The sequence below is a fragment of the Sus scrofa genome, chromosome 6 (assembly GCF_000003025.6).
Source record: "Sus scrofa isolate TJ Tabasco breed Duroc chromosome 6, Sscrofa11.1, whole genome shotgun sequence".
In the NCBI taxonomy this organism is placed as follows: domain Eukaryota; kingdom Metazoa; phylum Chordata; class Mammalia; order Artiodactyla; family Suidae; genus Sus; species Sus scrofa.
In genome coordinates this window covers 160,151,004-160,169,471 of record NC_010448.4, presented here as the reverse complement: position 1 = coordinate 160,169,471, position 18,468 = coordinate 160,151,004, and the positions used below count along the sequence as shown (strand labels likewise).

Sequence of the window (18,468 nt, the reverse complement as noted above, 5' to 3'; positions counted from 1 at the left end):
AAACATGAAGAATAAGGGAGTTCCCTTTGTGGCGCAGCGGAAACAAATCTAACTAGAATCTATGAGGGTGAGGGTTCAATCCCTGGCCTTGCTCAGTGGGTCAGGGATCTGGCATTGCAGTGAGCTGTGGTGTAAGTTGCAGATGTGGCTGGGATCCCACGTTGCTATGGCTGTGGTGTAGGGCAGTGGCTACAGCTCCAATTTGACCCCTCGCTAGGAACTTCCATGTGCTGTGGGTGCGGCCCTAAAAAGAAAGAAAAAAGAAAGGTGAAGAATGAGTAAAAAGAACTTAGGCAGAGGAAACAAACCAAGCAAAGACGCAAAAGTATAAAAAGCATGTTGTGAGGGGGACTTGAGGGAATCTGGTATCATGACAACACAATACGCAGACATGATGGGAACAAATGATGTCGAGAAAGCGTCCTAAAAGGCCACAGGAAAGATCTTGACCTGATCCTGTGCCCTGGTTTCCTTGCCTGCTTCAGATTCTTCTATAAAATGGAGATGATAATAGTACCTTTCTCACAAGGCTGTTAGGAGATGGGATAATACACGTAAAGCACTTAGAAGAGTGCCTGGGTTAGTAACAGTCTCTCGACGATGGCAGGAAAGCCGCTAAGCCGTGGGTGATAAGTGCACGTCAGCACTTTGGAAAGATGAAAAGATGACTCTCGGGGAAAGTAAGGAGGATGGATTGTAGGAGAGAATACTGGGGACAAGCAGGCAAGTTCCAAGGCTGTAGCAATAAACAGACTAGGAAATGGACAAGGCCTGACCGGTACAAAGCAGTGATAGTGAGGACGGAGGGAATTCGGGTATTTAAAGAGTATAGGAGGAGTTCAGGTCATGGCACAGCAGACATGAATCCAACTAGGAACCATGAGGTTGCGGGTTCGGTCCCTGGCCTCGCTCAGTGGGTTGAGGATCCAGCGTTGCCGTGATCTGTGGTGTAGGTCCCAGAGGTGGCTTGGAGCTCACATTTCAGTGGCTGTGGCATAAGCTGGCAGCTACAGCCCCAATCTGACCCCTAGCTGGGAACCTACATATGCCATGGACGAGGCCCCGGAAAGACAAAAAAAAAGGTAGAGGAGAAGATCTCTGATGTTGACTCGTGTGTGGGAGGTGCTGGCCCAGGAGGAGTCCTAGTCAGAGCTCTTAGACCAGGCCTCTCAAGGTTGGTTAGTTTTCTTCCTGAAGTGCTCTCCTTCCCTCCATCCTCCAACAACAAAAAGGCCATCACAACAGATCTCCTTTCAAAGTTTTATTAAAGTGTAATGGAACAATTAATATTTTTTCACTTTTTTTGTTAACCCCAGTACAAAAATACAGTTGACGACTTGACAAAAATGGCTCCACCTAGGGCTTGAAGGTTTGAGTTTTCTCCAACAGTAACAGGGGAAAGCATACTTCCAGCTGGGGCTGAGTCCACGCACACAGCCAATCCTGCAAGTGCATGCGTGCAAACAGGGAAGCCAAGCCAGAGGAGAGGAAGGAAGATGCAGGGATTCAGGAAGAAGCCCAAGATTACTCCCAGGAGAAAAAGAGAAGAAACAGGCTGGTCCCCTTGCGGGGGGGCGGGGGGGCGGGGGGGGTGTAGAATTACTGATTTACATTTAGCATTTGTTGTTTTAACTGATAAGCTATTGCTGCAATTTTAACATTATAGAAAAGATGCTTCTGTTCTGTTCTCACCACCAAGGTGAGTAAAGCAGAAGGAAATGACAAGATTTAAATACTGCAGTGTGAGGAGTAAAACTCCAAATGGCTCAAGTTTTGTGTCAAAAGGTGTTATTCTTTACCTTCAGTGACAGAGAGACATTTTGGTGAGAGGGGACAGGAGAGGGATGTCTGCCACACTCTGCTGGATCCACGAACATGGAAACCAGCTTCTGGCGGCAGAAATTCCTCCGCAGTGAGGCCCCTTCCCTGTAGGCGGGAGCAAGGTTTCCTGATCCATTTAAACGTTCTGAGTGATTCCTCAATATTCCCTCCCCTGCGGCTTTCCTTCCAGAACAATAACTTTGATGAAAGAAGGGATACACTGAGGTTACAACTCATCTTCAAGATGTTTCTCTCTGAAGGCATCACCCGTCAGCCTTTCCTGAGCTTCTTTCATTCCCTGAACAACTGTGAAATAAAGGTTGAGGGGAAAAGCATAAAGCAGGCCTTTAATCTTTGACATTTGACAACCAATAAAGATTTTTTTTTATGTTTTAGGAAAAATATAAGAGGAGCACAGGAGCTGGATTCAAGATCTAGTGCTGGATTTTAGCTGTGGAAAGTCTGTTACATTTGTTTTCTCATCTACAAATAAGGTGATGCTACTTTCTTCACACAGAAATATTATAAAAATTAAATGAGTGAAACATAAATGTGCTTTATAAACTATGAAGTCCTACAAAAATGTTCGTAGTTACTTTGGCTTACCCTCCAGGATTCAAGCTGAACCCCCGACCTGTCAGTAGATGCTCACTTGACACTAAGGGGATAGATGAGATCTTTCTACCATCTCCATCCTATCTTCAGTGTGAACGCTGCATGTACTTCACTTCCTGTGGAGGTTACACTGACATGTGCGTGTGAGTGTGTGTGTGTGTGTGTGTGTGCCCGCGCGCGCACTTGGAGGGAGTAAGACAGTCTTCACTAAAAAGGTGGTCATGTCCAGTACCAATAACGTGTGGCAGAAGTCAAGTTCTCAGGCAAAAGAACCTGGAAGGGCCGGCGCTGGGTAGATGGAGATGTGGAGATGAAACGTCCTGTCTCAGGTGTCCCTCTTGTGGATTTAGACATCAAGGAGGGCTCCCCTCCTTGGTACAGCCTTGGTACAGGCTCCCATACAACAGCAGCCCAAGAGTTGGGTTAAGCCAGAGTCTGTGAATCTCAGCAGGTAAGAGCTGCCGCTGTGGTGCAATGGAATTGGTGGTGTCTTGGGAGTGCTGGGATGCAAGTTTGATCCCCGGGCCGGAACAGTGGGTTAAGGATCAGGCGTTGCCGTAGCTGTGGCTTAGGTCAAGACTGTGGCTCCAATCTGATTTCTGGCTGGAGAGCTCCATGTGGTGCAGGGCAGCCAAAAATGAAAAAAAAAAAAAAAAGAAAGCCAGGTAGTATAGTTTGTTAGATCCCTTTTGTTTCACCTAAGCCTTTAGTAAAGCCAGTTTGAATGTTCTCGTTTCATGTCAGCTGAGCCATGGGGAATTTAGGCAAGGTGTCCACATTGGAATTAATGTGTTAAAGGACAAGGCCAGTGTCGAGACAGCATGGTAACCTCCTGAAATATTCTGAAAGGAAGGTGAATTTCAAGGGTCAAGAGTTGGGGGTCTTCGAATCCCCATTGTGGCTCAGTGGTAACAAACCCAACTAATATCCATGAGGACGCGGGTTCCATCCTGGCCTCGCTCAGTGGGTTAAGGATCTGGCGTTGCTGTGAGTTGTGGGGTAGGTCACAGACGTGGCTCGGATCCTGTGTTGCTGTGGCTATAGGTCAGCAGCTGCAACTCCAATTTGACCTCTAGCTTGGGAACCTTCATATGCCGCGGGTGCAGCCCTAAAAATGGGGCGGCGGGGGGGGGGGGGTCCTGGGTCTGAAGTTCCGTTGCCCTTCTCCATGTGGAAAATTTCCCTCTATTTCTAACCTCCAGGGATCTGCATTTGGGTAAGAAAGATGGCATTCTCCTTACCATGGAAAGCAGAGGATAACCTCTCCAGATCTCTCTCTCCCTATCCTGAGAAAGAGTTCCAAGGACTCAAAACGTAAAGTGATCCACAACCCGGCAGCATGGCAATGGGAGGCACATGGCAACTTTCATGTGTCTGAGATGCCTTTTACAGGTGGCAGGGAGAACTTCAGAAGGAAGACAGTGACAGTATGTGGTACGAATCCCAACCTCTGCCTCGAGAATGACTGCGCTCAAGCAGTAGGAACAAAAAAGCATGAGTGACGTGAGAATTCAACCCTCCCTCAGTGTTTGTGCTGATGCTGTTCCCTCTGCCTCAGACATGCTTTCTGCGTTCTTCCGCTAGCTAGGTCTCACGTCTCAGGCCTCAATCCCGTTGCCATCCCTTTAGCATGCCTTACACGCTCTCCGTGTTGGGTGACACCCCCCCCACACACCCCCCTTGCTTCCCAAGCTTGAAATGTCCTTTTCGTATCTGTCCATAGAGATAATTCTTATCCTCCGAGGTCCAGCTAAAGTTTACTATCTGCGGAACCTTTTAGACTTGACCGGCTAACAGCATTCCCCTTCCTTTGAATTCTTACAAGAACAGCATTAGAGCACTGGGGAAAAAACTGGGTTCCAGACTGTCATCCTGGCTCTGGGAATTATTAACTGTGAGACTATGGGTGAGTGACTATTTCTGTGAGCCTCAGTTCTCCAGTTTCTTGTGGGTCAGTTAGCTCTCAACTGGATTGTTAGAAACAAGGGAAGGGGCTCAGCTTATCTTTCTCCTAGATTCAAGGCAGGAGCTAGCCAAAAGCTAGTCACTCAGTAAACACATTCAACTGAGTTTCCCATCACACCTTGCATGTGGTTTATCCTAGTTAAATGTAGCAGCAACCCTCCCTCTCCTCTCTCAACACAAGCATACCTTGCTCAGCATTGACGTAGAAATACTTGTAGCTGGGGTTTCCATGCTCATTGATGATTTCAGGCCGCACCTTGCCGCTGGGATCTATTGTAGACAAAATGGCACAGGGGTTGCAATAATTATGTAACAGAGAGGTATTTCCATCACTGTATGGTACACTAGGCCTTCTGGAAAACGAGACCTGCCCATCTTTGCAGCTCATTATCTCACTCCTTACCCCTTGCATTTTTATGTTGTAATCACAATGAATTCCTTGCAATTCCCTGAACACAACCCACCCCCTATTCCCACCATGCCTTGGCAAATGCTGTTCCCTCTTCCTAGCATGTTCCTTTTCTGTTTGATGATGGTGGGATCCTATGTTTTTATTTGTTTCCCTCATAGAATATAGAAGAATGCTGATCAAAGACTAGGTGGTCATTAAAATCTTTTATAAAATTGTTTCCGGAAAGACATTTGTCTGGTTATAGTATCCCATTGCCTCAGCCTCACTATAGGCTCAAGGGTGGGAATTGTGGCTTATCTTAGTCCCTGTAGTGCCTAGCACAGCGTCTGACACAAGACTGATGCACGAGTGATTGCTGAATGGATAATGAATGATCAATACTTTCCACTGCTCACAAAAGCAGTCAGTCTCCTGTTTTTTGTTTTTTATTTTTTCACAAAAGCAGTTACTTAATGGGAAAAGTTTCCCTGCAGATCTGAGGTTCTGGCCTTCAGAACTCCCCCATTCTCTTGAAACTGGTCTTTGGCTTTGTTTTTAACCATCCCAGTATTAATTTCACTAGGTGGAGTCAGTGCCTTGATTCATTTCTCTCCTCATCAGGGATCAGGTCCCCAGATTAAGACTTTTTACCTTACCCAGGAAAAGGATTCGTGGAATATAACCCCCATCAGGGCTGAAATCTTCATCTTTGGGTTCCTCTTCATCCTATTAAGTATAAACCTTAGGTCAGATCATGTTCCTTCTCTCCTCGAAAACTTTCAGTGGCTTCCCCTCTCACTCAGGATAAAAATTTTTAAGTCCTTGCAGTGACCTAAGAGGTCATACATCTCTGGCCTCATGGGCACTTCTCTAACATCATGTCCTATCCCTTGTTCAGTCGCTTCCAACCACACTAACTCACCTGCTTCCTGGCATTAAACAAGCCAGGCATGCTTCCAACTCAGGCATTGGTACTTGCTCTTACCCTCTGTCTGGACACACTTCCCCTATTACCCATGTGGCTCACTCCCTTTTTCTGCCTCAAATCTTTGCTCAAATGTCACCTTCTTTTCTAACCACCTAATTAAAATTGCAGACTATCCCCTCCATCTTTCATTTTTAGCTTCAGCATTTACCACATCTGACATTTTTTATTTGACTTGTTTGTATCCCCATATTTGATTCCCCGTGTGTTATTTATTTATTTTTTTATTTTTGTCTTTTTTGTGCTATACCAATGGCATATCAAAGTTTCCAGTCTAGGGGTCAAACTGGAGCTACAGCTGCCCGTCTTTACTACAGCCACATTAAGACGGGATCAGCGCCACATCTGCAGTCTACACCACAACTTGTGGCAACACCAGATCCTTAACCCACTGAGCAAGGCCAGGGATCAAACCTGCTCCTCATGGATGCTAGCTGGGTTCATTACCACTGAGCCACAGTGGGAACTCCCCTTGTGTATCATTTAACAATAGCAGATAATTTTGTTTCGTTCACTGCTGATTCCCAATACTCATATCACTGACCTACAGTTTTTCTTGACTGTATGAACTGATGAGACATTTTGCTACAATCAGAAGTCACAGTCCTCCCAGGAGACGTGACTACACAGTTCAGCTTTCTTTTAAAGAAATCTCTCAAGTTGGACAATGCTCCCTGAACACACTTCTCTTTCCTATGAGTGGTGATTCTAACTTACCACAGAAAGTGGTGAGCAGTCACTACTGAGGAATCAATAGTAATTTTGTCATTTATGGTATGATTCCCATATCAAAAGCTACATGGGGCCATTTCCTCAAGCAGTGAGTATCACTTTGCCTTCAGTGAGGTGTGTGAGCACTCAGGCTATCCATCAGCTCTGTAAACAATCCCTTATCTACTTCAACATTAACTGTTCATATGTTCAGAAGACTTCCAGTCCTATGTTTACATAAACATCATTTTATAGAAACTTAGGGCAAGGAGTATCATCATAGAGGATCTGAGGGTTCCATATTTGACGAGCACAGCCTCAAAGTCAGCACAGCGAGGTCACAGTACCATTCTTATCACTTATGAGGCTGTATGATCTTGACTAAATCACTCAACTCCTTCAGGCCTAAGATGCTCAGTCTGTAAAATGAGGACGGTACCAATGACCTAAGAATCCCTTCTAACTCTAAGATCTGATATTCTGACTTGGGATTCCAAGGCCTCTGGTCTCTGTGAAGTACATGAAGGCTATCTAATGAAGAAACAAGGAAGCTGTACATATAAGCCCAGCACAGAGCCGGGTTGTGGCCTGCATGTGTGACTATACTTTTAGTTCAGTTCTACAAAGATATAAAAACATGACATGGTCATAAACTAAAAATGAAGCGACCTTAAAATTTTGTCATCTTATCCAATCTTTCCTCTCCTGCTTCCTCCCACAAACGGGGGCTGGATGGCATGCTACCATATCTGTTACCATATGTTACCATATCTTAGAATTAGAGGTCAAGAGAAAAAACAAACGAGTAGCCACCTCTGCTGAGCAAGATTTTATACTATCAATGATACTAATTCTAAAATAGTAAAGACTTAAAATCATAGAAGAAAGGAGAAACTCTGGAAGTCTTACCTCAAGATTTACCATAACAAAATTATGGGCAAGTTCTGAAATTTCTGTAGATTCTGCAAATTTGGGCTTTAAAGCTGGGAGCAGGAGGAGAGAAAAAGATTTTAGAATAGAAGAAAACATTGTTATACCCAAACCCTAATTTACTGATTTTTTTTTTTTGGTCTTTTTGTCCTTTAGGGGTCCAATAAGAATGGTAGCTGCTGGCCTACGCCAGAGCCACAGCAACTCGGGATCAAAGCTGCATCTGCAACCTACAACACAGCTCACAGCAATGCCGGATCCCTAACCCACTGAGCAAGGCCACAGATCGAACCCGCATCCTCATGAATCCTGGTCGGGTTTGCTAACCACTGAGCCACGGCGGGAACTCCTACTGAGATGATTCTTGTAACTGATCCTTCTTCTAATCTTAAGACCTAGAAATCAGGACACTCAATTTCTGGTCCTGCTTCTGCCTTTTACTTGCACAGCTATGCATCCTTAAGTGACTGACTTCATTTCTCTGACACTTTCATTTATAAAATATGGATAATGGCATATGAATAAAAGAAATTATTACTATTTGCTTTTACATATTTCCCTAATTTAAGAATAGATATAATAAAGAATATTTAAGAATAGATATAATAAAGACAATAGAGTAACAATATTCTACCACAAATGTATATATATTATTACACTGATTTGTACTAATTTTATACTCCTTTTCCAACAAGATTTTATTAAGTGTCACATACAAACAAAAGAAAAAACCTGACTGGGAAGGGGCAGGGTGGTATAGCAGAAAGAATACATGCTACAAAGTAAAATAAACTGAGTTCTAATTTGGCTCCCACCTCCTCCAGACTTCCCTAACCACTCTTCATATGTCTCTCCGTACATACAACTGTCCGTACAACTATTGAGGCACTTGAACCCATATTCCACATAATTATATCTTAGTTGCCCCACCCGACAACCCCTTGCAAATGTAATTGCAAATTTCTCAAGGGCAGGGAATCTATATCATATATTTCTTTGGTATTCCTTAGAGCAATAAGCAGTGCTGAATCAAAGTCCACTGTAATATTTTTTAAATATTAGTATTTGTGAATACATCTGAGGTTTGAACATTTGCACCTACCTTTGCAAGCTCCACACCAGGATTTATGGATAATCACCATCAGGGGTAATCCACTTAAAAACAAAACAAAGAAATTATAATCTAGCAATTTCATTTCTTCAAATATATTCTAATAAAATGACCAGCCTATGAAGACAATGATTGATATACAAAGACTTCCATGTGGTATAATTTCAACTGGAAAAAAATTTTAGACAATATAAATATTCAATAAGAGCAGATTATTATAGCAAAATTATTGCTGAAGTTTGACATCCCAGTAAATTCTGCAAATTTGGGCTTTAAAGCCAGGGAGAAATGACTGTAGAAGAGAACAAATGTTACGGTTATACAACCATTGAAATGTTAATAAAATTTTTCATTGGTGCAATGTTAAATTAAAAGCAAGAATATAAAATTATAGTTTATACAAACATAGAAAAAAATTATGCCATTTGCAGCAACATGGACGGAACTAGAGACTCTCATACTAAGAAAAATAAGTCAGAAAGAGAAAGACAAATACCATATGATATCACATATCTGGAATGTAATATATGGCATAAATGAACCTATCCACAGGGGGAAAAAAAAAAAAAAAACTCATGGACTTGGAGAACATACCTGTGGTTGCCGAGGGGGAGGGAGTAGGATGGACTGGGAGTTTGGGGTTAGCAGATGCAAACTATTGCATTTGGAGTGGATAAGCAATGAGATCCTGCTATATAGCACAGGGAACTATATCTAGCCACTTGTGATAGAACATGATGGAGGATAATATGAGAAAAAGAATGTACATATATATGTATGACTGGTTCACTTTTTTGTACAGCAGAAATTGAGAGAACATTATAAATCAACTATAACTAATAAAATTTTAAAAAATATCAAAATATACAGAATCTAAAAGGAAATATACCAAAACATAATAGACATTATTTCCGATAAAAGGATTGTAGATATTCCTATACTTTTCCTACATTTTCCAAATTTTTCTTCAATTAAGTGTAATTTTTATAATCAAGAGGAAAAAGCCTTTTCTTTTATGCAATAACGAGCAACACAATTCACCTGAATCAATTTTGGCCAGTTGAAGCTCTTAGGCGCTTAAGGCTCAAATGTCAATGTGTAGAAGGGGCTTACATAGGAGCTCCCATTGTGGCTCTGTGCTAAGAAACCCGACTAGTATCCATGAGGATATGGGTTCGATCCCTGGCCTTGCTCAGTGGGTTAAGGGGCCAGCATTGCCGTGAGCTGCGGTGCAGGTCACAGATGAGGTTCAGATCTGGTGTGGCTGTGGCTGTGGCGTAGGCCAGCAGTTGCAGCTCTGATTCGACCCCTAGTCCGGAAACTTCCATATGCCTCAAGTGTGCTTCCTAAGGAAGGAACTCTTAGCTATTTTCTCTATTTCCCCATACCTAGCTAGCACAGAGAATTAATATTATTGGCAACGAAAACTTACATAGCATTTGCTATGTACCAGGCACTATTCTAAATATACAGTAGTTAATTTATGAATTATTCAGCTGTCTTTCCGTACACAGGCCTACTACAAATCTGGGACAGATTTGTGCCTCTCATACTTGTAAAAGCTTATAAACCAAATGAGCAGGACAAGCTTAGGTAAGTGGGATCTAGATGATCACAATAATAATAGCTAAATATGCTAACCATTTATTACATGACAATGTTGTATGTGCTTTACATGAGTTATCCCATTAAAATCTTCACAACAGGAGTTCCTGTTGTGGTGCAGCGGAAACGAAGCCAACTAGTTTCCATGAGGATGCAGGTTCAATCCCTGGCCTCGTTCAGTTAAGGATCGTGGTGTTGCCGAGTTGTGGCATAGGTCGCAGACATGGCTCACAACCCCGCATTGCTATGGCGCAGGCTTGCAGCTGTAGCTCCAATTTGACCCCTAGCCTGGGAACTGCCATATGCTGCAGGTGGGGCCCTAAAAAAAAAAAAAAAAAAAAAAATTTTAATTAAAAAAAAAATCCTCACAGAAATCCTAAGGCAGGTACCATTAATGGTCTCATAATATAAATGAGAAAACTGAGATATCTACGAGATTAAATATTTGGCCACACAAAATCTAGGTTCTGCCACTTAGTAGTTAACTCGTAAGTCTGTTTCCAAAATCAATGTTCTTTCTAACCATTACAGTCTACTTCAATTTAGAATGGTAATCGAGAATCCATAGGGTTAAACCCAATCTCCCAATAATCAACTAACCTGGAATTAGAGAATGAAGAATGGAAAAGACCTTAGAGGCTGCCTAGTCCAAGCCTCCATTTCATGCAGGAATCTACTCTCATATATCAGACACAAAAGGTGGCTCAATGAGCAAGAAAGACATCACCAACCAAGGCAGCCTATACTTTTAACAGTGCCATGCACGTACAGAGCAATTTAGAATGTCTTGCTTCCTCCTTTCTCCCAAACTCCAATTCATCCTCCTCGAGCAAAGGTCAGTAAACCTGTCTGCAGGCCTAACCCAACCCACTGCCTGCTTCTGTAGGGCTGTGATACACTGATGTGGCATCTTTACATTTTTAAATGCTTGGGAAAAAAATCTAAAGAATAGTATTTTGTGGAAGTCCCTGTGTGGCACAATGGGTTAAGGACCCAGCGTTGCCACAACTGGGGCGTGCATTCAAGCCCCAGCCCAGGAACTTCTCCATGCCATCTTGTGATGTGTTACAAAATTAAGTATTATTCACCTTCAATATACCTAGTTTCACTTAAACACATTTACACTCATTTGTGTACTTATTGTCTATGGCTGCTTTTGTGCTATCATGGGTGGTTGATAAGCTGCCAAGAGACTATGTCCCACAAAGCCTAAAATATTTACTATCTGGCTTGTTACTAACCCTTGCTCTAGAGCAACAGTTCAAATGTAAACCTTCTGTGACGCCTTCCCAAAACCACCTATCTCAAAAACTAGTTAATCCTATTCCTCCTCTGGGATCCCAAAGCATTCTAACCTCCAGACTTTTCATCCTCTAATCACCTGTTTACTTAATTTCTCAAGGGCAAGGACTGTACCTAATTCATCTTTGAAACACAAAGCAGTGGTAAAGGAGGTAGCTACCAATGTTTAAGGAAATGAATGAAAAAAATGAAAGACAAGCTTAAAGTACTATTTGCCTTGAAAAACAGAATGAAGCACAACAGTTATGGAATCTGTCATTATAGTTACTCTATAGTTAAGACCATAGTTGAAGACCAAAACATCTAGATTCCTGATGAGCACTATAAAAGTACTTTTGATCAAAGGTATAACAGGGAAACATGTGTATCTAAAATGTTACATTAAATAAGTTACAATAACATAAAGTTACATTAAGTGAAAGAGACGCCAGCAGACAGACTTCTGAAAGATTTTATTAGATGAAATAATCTAGTGGTTTTGTCTTTCACTTACACTAGAACCAAAACTTCCCAAAGCCAGAAACTAGTGGATGAGATCTGTGAGCCCAGGTCCCAGGACAAAGACTAGAAAAAGTAGGCAAAGTATTTTAAAAACTGTGGTATGAAAGAAGGCCCAGTTTAGACACTGAATTGTGCCATCTTCAGTGCTGTTCAGAATTGTTTTAAAACAATTCATCTACCCAGTCTCTCCTCCCACAGTTCAGATGAAAATCAATAGTGTGTGATCCTAACCTAAGCAAGCCCTATCCACCTGAGCTGTCCCTCCGGAGAAATTTGCGAAGATCCTCCAAGCTCCATTTCTTCATTTTCTCTAGTCTCAAATTATGCTCAAGATCTGGCACAGGCATTCAGGAAAGTATGAGTGAATTAGCCCCAACAGCACAAGTACCAGACATTAACAAAATCTGCAGAACTTTAGATTACTCTTCCCAAGGTGTAGAGGTGAGACAAGGAACCGTGGTTTTTCCCCACCAGTCCTGGTTAGTGCAAGCTCTGGCTCAGATACTGCAGAAACATGTTGGCTAGTTGAGGCAGGTTCTCATTGTTGGGATGCATTTTGGTGTAGGAAATAAACTGGCGACGGAGGCGACTCAGTTCTGCCATGGTCAAGGGCCGGGTAAACCGGAGGTGCTCTGTGGTGCCAGGAAGCTTAAGCAAGTCTCCGGGGACTGCGCTCTTCTGTGCTTCCATCAGTCCTGCCAACACCTGGCTAGTGACCTGGTCCAACTGGTGCAAAAAGCTGCCAGAGGCAAGTGGCTGGGACTGTGTAGACTGATGGGGTGGAGGAGCCCGGTTCTCAAAGAGGGCAGCCCTGATCTCTGCCAAGGGCAACGGCTCCTCTAAGCCCACCAAAGTGAACAGGGGCCGGTCCCAGCGGTTCCGAGAGTCGGGAGCTTCGAAGCGCAGCGCCAGAGCCTCCAGAAGTTCGGGAGGGTAAAAAACACCGGACACATGCTTTGCAGGTTTCTCGGATTCCGTATTCAAGACAGCTAGAAAATCTGACGCCCCGATTTCCTTCTGCTCTGGTTCCTTAAGTACATCTGTCTGGCGTCTCCCGTTGACTACGGAGTCCACTGCCTGCGGTTCCCCGAGAACACTGGTGTCCGCCGGCAGAGGTCTCCCTCCCTCCTCAGCGCGCGGTCTCCAACTCACACTGACGTTCAGGCTCCGATTCTCCTCTACGCCGGCCACCCGCGGTCCTCTGCCCAAACCACCTGGCCGCACGCAGTAGACCACGCACAGCGTGGTGCGCGCCGCCCGAGCCAGGCAATACAGCTCGTAGCGGAAGCCCTTGATGTAGTTAAGCGAGTCGATAATGACCACGTCGTGGCGACTCAAGCGCCGCTCCACGGCAGCTCGCAGGGCCCCACGCAAGGCCTTCTCACGGGCCGAATCGCCGTACACTGTCGCGTCCTCCGCGCCCAGCACCGCCGCTTCGTCCACCACGTATACCGCGCGGCCCTCGGCCGCCAGGGCGCGGCGGAGCTCTTCCGCGCGCCGGCTCTTGCCGGTGTACGGCAGTCCGCAAAACACCACGAGGGGCATCGTCCCAGGAGGCGGCCATGTGCAATTGCGCCGTCAACTTCCGGGTTGCCCGAGTTTCCGACGCAAAACGGAAATGCAAACTGCACTTCCTGCCTCCCACGACTCTTACAGGACCTCTTGTTGCTATGGAAACAGGAATTCTGGCCAACTAGAGCTAGGTCCCGGTCTCTCTGAAAGGAGAGGGAGCTTAGAATGGCTTCCGTTATTTATATAAAATATTACAAGTCTCAGAAGAATGTGATCTCTCAGTGGTCGAGGACTAGGTCCATCCATTTACAATGGGGCCTTAAAGAGCATTAAATATTGCAAAACCATTAGCACTAAGCACATAGAAGGCAGTTCACAAATGCTAATTCCCTTTCATTCCTTACAGCCTGTACACGCAGTAACTGTTTTTCGATAACCACTTCAATCATTAAACATCTTCATGATTGGGGATTTAGAAATGAACATAAAACAGTTCCCCCATAGGAGGCCAAAGGTCTGCATGGGAAAAATCAGGTACCTACTAGCAGAATAATATACACGCTAATGGATAGAGGTAGGTTGAGGTGTAAAAGAGAAAAACAAACTGCCCACAGATATTACTGAAGACTTTACCTAGGAATAGTCCTATTTCTTCTGGGTAAGGTTACCAGATAAAGTATAGGATACCTAGTTAAATCTGTATTTCAGATAATCAACAAAAAATGTTTTAAAAATAAGTATGTCTCAGAGTTACCACTGTGGCGCAACAGGGATTTGCAGCATATTTGCAGTGCTAGGACACAGACTGGATGCCTGGCACAGTGGGTTAAAAGATTCATGTAGGGAGTTCCCATTGTGGCTCAGCAGAAATGAATCTGTCTAGGAACCATAAGGTTGAGGGTTCAATCCCTGGCCTCGGTCAGTGGGTTAAGGATCTGGCATTGCCGTTAGCTGTGGTGTAGGTCACAGATGCGGCGTGAATCTGGCATTGCTGTGGCTCTGGCTTAGGCCAGCAGCAACAGCTCCGATTCAACCCCTAGCCCGGGAACCTCCATATGCTGCGGTGTGGCTCTAAAAAGACAAAAGACCAAAAAAAAAAAAAAAAAAAAAAAAAAAATCCAGTGTTGTTGCAGCTGCCACATAGGCAGATCTGATCACTGGCCAGGGAACTCCATATGCCCAGTGGAGGTGCCAAAAGAAAAAGAAAAAAAAAAAAAATCAATATATAAAAACAAGTGTGGGAGTTCCCGTCGTGGCGCAATGGTTAATGAATCCGACTAGGAACCATGAGGTTGTGGGTTTGGTCCCTGCCCTTGCTCAGCGGGTTAACGATCCGGTGTTGCCTGAGCTGTGGTGTAGGTTTCAGACTCGGCTTGGATCTGGCATTGCTGTGGCTCTGGTGTAGGCCAGTGGCTACAGCTCTGATTCGACCCCTAGCCTGGGAACCTCCATATGCCGCGGGAGCGGCCCAAAGAAATAGCAAAAAGACAAAAAACAAAAACAAAAAACAAACAAGTATGTCTCAAATATTGCTTGAGCATAATTAGAATTACTTATTGCTTACCTAAAATTCAGTAACTGGGCATCCTTTACTTTTACTTGCTAAATCTGGCAACCTTACTTCTGCAGAAGTAATGAGACTCAGCCATGAAGCTCTGTTCTGAGAAAAGCAAGCACTCTAGCTTGGTAGACACAGAAATATGAGTGTTTCTGTGCAAGTACGTGTGTGTGTATAAAATGCACATATATTGGGTCTCTGTATCTCTCCAATACAGTAGAGTAGAATGTTCAAGTCTTTTTTTTTTTTTGCTTTTTAGGGCCGCACCCACAGTATGTAGATGTTCCCAGACCAGGGGTCGAATTGGAGCTTCAGCGGCCAGCCTATGCCACAGCCACAGCAGTGTGGGATCTGAGCTGCATCTGCAACCTATACTACAGCTCACAGCAACAGCAGATCCTTAACCCCTGAGTGAGGCCAGGGATTGAACCCACATCCTCATGTATACTAGTCAGGTTCATAACCTGCTGAGCCACAAGAGGAACTCTGAGTATGCTCAAGTCTTGGCTTCGCCACTTACTAGCTATGTAAACTACTGTCAAGTTACTTGACTATTCTGTATCTCAGTTTTCTCTCCTGTGAAATAATAATGGTTTTTATTTCACAGGCTAAACCAACCTCATACACAGGTTTTGAAGATAAAAAAATTAATGAATGTAAAGCACATAGATCAGTGTTTAGCCTTTCCTCCCCCGCTCTGCCTTTTCCTCCTCCATCAAATCAGTTTTCTGTGCATATATTAAACCTACATGGAACTTAAGATCATTCAACTTGGGAGTATTAGGCAGCATGGTTTACTGGTGAAGTGTAGGCTCTGAAGCCAGGGTGCCTGGGTCTGAATCAAATTAGCTGTGTGATCTTAGGTAAGTTATTTAACTGCTCTGTGCTTTAGTTTTCTCATCTGTAAAATGAAAGAAATAGTACCCACCTCAAATGAGTTGTTGAGAGAATTAAATGAGTTAATTCATATAATTCAATGCCTGGTATGTTATAAGCACTTAATAAATGTTAGCTATTATTATTGTCATTCAGGCAACTACTCCATTCTTGCTCTGCCTGGCATAATCCTTTGCCTGAAATTAACGTGAAGCTGATGGCTGGAAAGGGTATTTACCATATAAACAACCTAAAACCATATCTTGTACCTGGCAGCTGCTTCTTTCTTCCCATCTTCTAGTGTCCTCCAATGAATGTGATCTCCAAAACCTGGAAGGAAAAAGCCTTATAAACATTCACGCATTAACAAAGGGCAAAGACCCAAGAAAGAAGTGTGGCGTGTTCACAAGATACCCATAAAAAATGTTATCCTTTGTCTACAGTGTGGTGTTTAAGTCCCAACTCCACCACTTTCTAGGTGTATGGGGCCACAGACAGTCCCATACCTCAAGTCTTGCTTTTCATTCCTGTAAATTGAGGGTAACATCGCCTAATTCACAATTTTTAAAGAGATTAAATAATGGTTATGAAATGCTTTGTAAACTAACTTAGAGTATGCAAATAATGCTATAAGAATGAATGATAATTTTCTATAGAGTAATAATAAAGCAGGTCATAACAAATGACTACTAACTGGAAACAATACAGCAATATAGTTTTAGAGTCAGAAAGACATGGGTGTGTGGCTCTACTTTCTATTAAATGTGTGAATTTTGTGAATGAAAGAAGCTCTCCAAAACCCAATTTCTTCATCTATAAAAATTAAGACAATCATATCTATACCTCCAAGGGGTGGTATAAGGATTTTGAGATAATACATTTTCAGATATTTAAGCTATTCTTGTTATCATTCCCCATACTTCAGCCAGAGGGATCTTTTAAAATCACATCTCTGCTGGGTTTAAAAAAAAAAAAAAAAAAAAAAAAAAGGCTTCTGTATGCCCTAAAAAGAAAAGTCAAATTCTTACATCAGGGTTTACAAAATCTTTCAGAGTACAGCACCCATCTGCCTTTCCAGGCTCACTTTTTTTTTTTTAATTTATTTTTTAAATGATTTTTATTTGTTCCATTATAGTTGGTTTACAGTGCTCTGTCAATTTCTCCTATACAGCAAAGTGACCCAGTCATTCATATATATATATATAATTTTTCTCACATTATCCTCCATCATATTCCATCACAAATGACTAGATCTAGGCTCCAGGCTCACTTTCCATACCTGTTCTAAAATCCTACACACAAAACTAACTTTCATTTCTTTAAATGCAGTATGCACTCTCTCCCCTCCAGCCTTCACAATCACCGCTTCCTCTGCCTTTCCTTCCATTCTCAACTCCAACTCATTCCTCAGGTATAAACCTAGAAGCCATTTCTTCTGGTAAATCTTCCCTGACTCCCAGAGCACCCTTCATAAAATATTGCTTCATAAAATAGTGCTTCATAAAATATTCATATTCTTGCCCCAAAAGAGCACTTACTAGGCTGAATTGTAAATGTTTATGTGTCTCTGTCTCTCCCACCCTAAAGGGAATTCTCTAAGGGCTAAGACCAAATCTGTCTTATTCCTTCCTGTTTCCCTAACATTTAGCACTACACATAGCCATAGTAAGTGCTTCACAAAATATTCACTGGGCAAATGAATCTTATATAGGCCTTATTACATAAATGACTTGATTTTATATCTAATAAATGTTAGCCATCAAAATAATGCTAGCTGTTATTTACCGACCACTTCATATGTGTCTGGCACACCACATGTGCTATGTCATGTAAATGTGGCCTTAACAATAACCCACTCTTACTTCTCTATACTTCCTTTAAAATAGGTATTAACAAATAGTTATATCTCATCAGATTATTGAATATTAAATGTTATATATCATATATATTATAGAGAGAGAGCTTAACATAGTGCTTAGCATATTATAACTGATCAGTAAATAACCCCTTTTTGATTCTTTATAGTTGAGATTTCTGAGGCTCAGAAAAGTTATATAACCTATACCAGGTCACATAGCTGGTGAATGGCCAAGGGGGGATTTAAACTTCAATTTTATGACTTCTTTTTTGGTTGCTTACTAGCTTCCAGGCCTTGTTTCCCAGACATAAGTTTAAATTTCCATCAGCATTACTACAGGAAAACAAACAGCTCACCTGGATTAGCACACAGAGACAGTATTCAAACTAACCATCGCCACTTTTCATTACTGATAGCATGGGCTGCTGGCCAAGAGAAAATGCGTCACTTGCCTAGGGCCCAAAGTCTGATCCTGAAGAGTGATTCACTGAGAGTGAAATTGGGAGGATGCCCAGGAGAACTGGAAGGTGCCTAATGTGCTCACCATCTTTCTACCTGTCAAGACAAACTCAGGCAACACAATCTTGCTTTGGAGGGATGCCTTGACTAAACAGTCTAGAGGGATGTCCACCTACAAAACAATGAAATCCTATATAAAATGGACTTTCAAAATGCACTCACTGGGCTCAAAGTAATAGACACAAACACAAAGTAAGGGAAAACCAGA

At 42.8% G+C, this 18,468-nt stretch overlaps 2 protein-coding genes across 2 annotated transcripts in view; both read right to left on the bottom strand.

The window, feature by feature from the left end:
* The window catches only part of TXNDC12 (thioredoxin domain containing 12), a 31,482-nt gene continuing 14,260 nt past the window's right edge, over window positions 1,247–18,468 (bottom strand). Inside the window, exons 3-8 of the mRNA XM_021096661.1 lie at window positions 16,153–16,213; window positions 8,521–8,573; window positions 7,398–7,471; window positions 5,449–5,518; window positions 4,588–4,671; window positions 1,247–2,127 (exon numbers count right to left, since the gene is read on the bottom strand). Coding sequence (XP_020952320.1) covers window positions 2,048–2,127; window positions 4,588–4,671; window positions 5,449–5,518; window positions 7,398–7,471; window positions 8,521–8,573; window positions 16,153–16,213 — 422 coding nt within the window. The 3' untranslated portion in view covers window positions 1,247–2,047. The remainder of the gene's footprint in view (window positions 2,128–4,587; window positions 4,672–5,448; window positions 5,519–7,397; window positions 7,472–8,520; window positions 8,574–16,152; window positions 16,214–18,468) is intronic.
* On the bottom strand, window positions 11,872–14,558 carry KTI12 (KTI12 chromatin associated homolog). Its single transcript, XM_021096660.1, has one exon. The coding sequence runs from the start codon at window positions 13,480–13,482 to the stop codon at window positions 12,418–12,420; it is 1,065 nt and encodes a 354-aa protein (XP_020952319.1). The 5' UTR covers window positions 13,483–14,558; the 3' UTR covers window positions 11,872–12,417.

What these genes read in the sequence shown, in the direction of transcription:
- KTI12 (XM_021096660.1), bottom strand. Translation starts at nt 13,482, where the DNA reads ATGCCCCTCGTGGTGTTTTGCGGACTGCCGTACACCGGCAAGAGCCGG.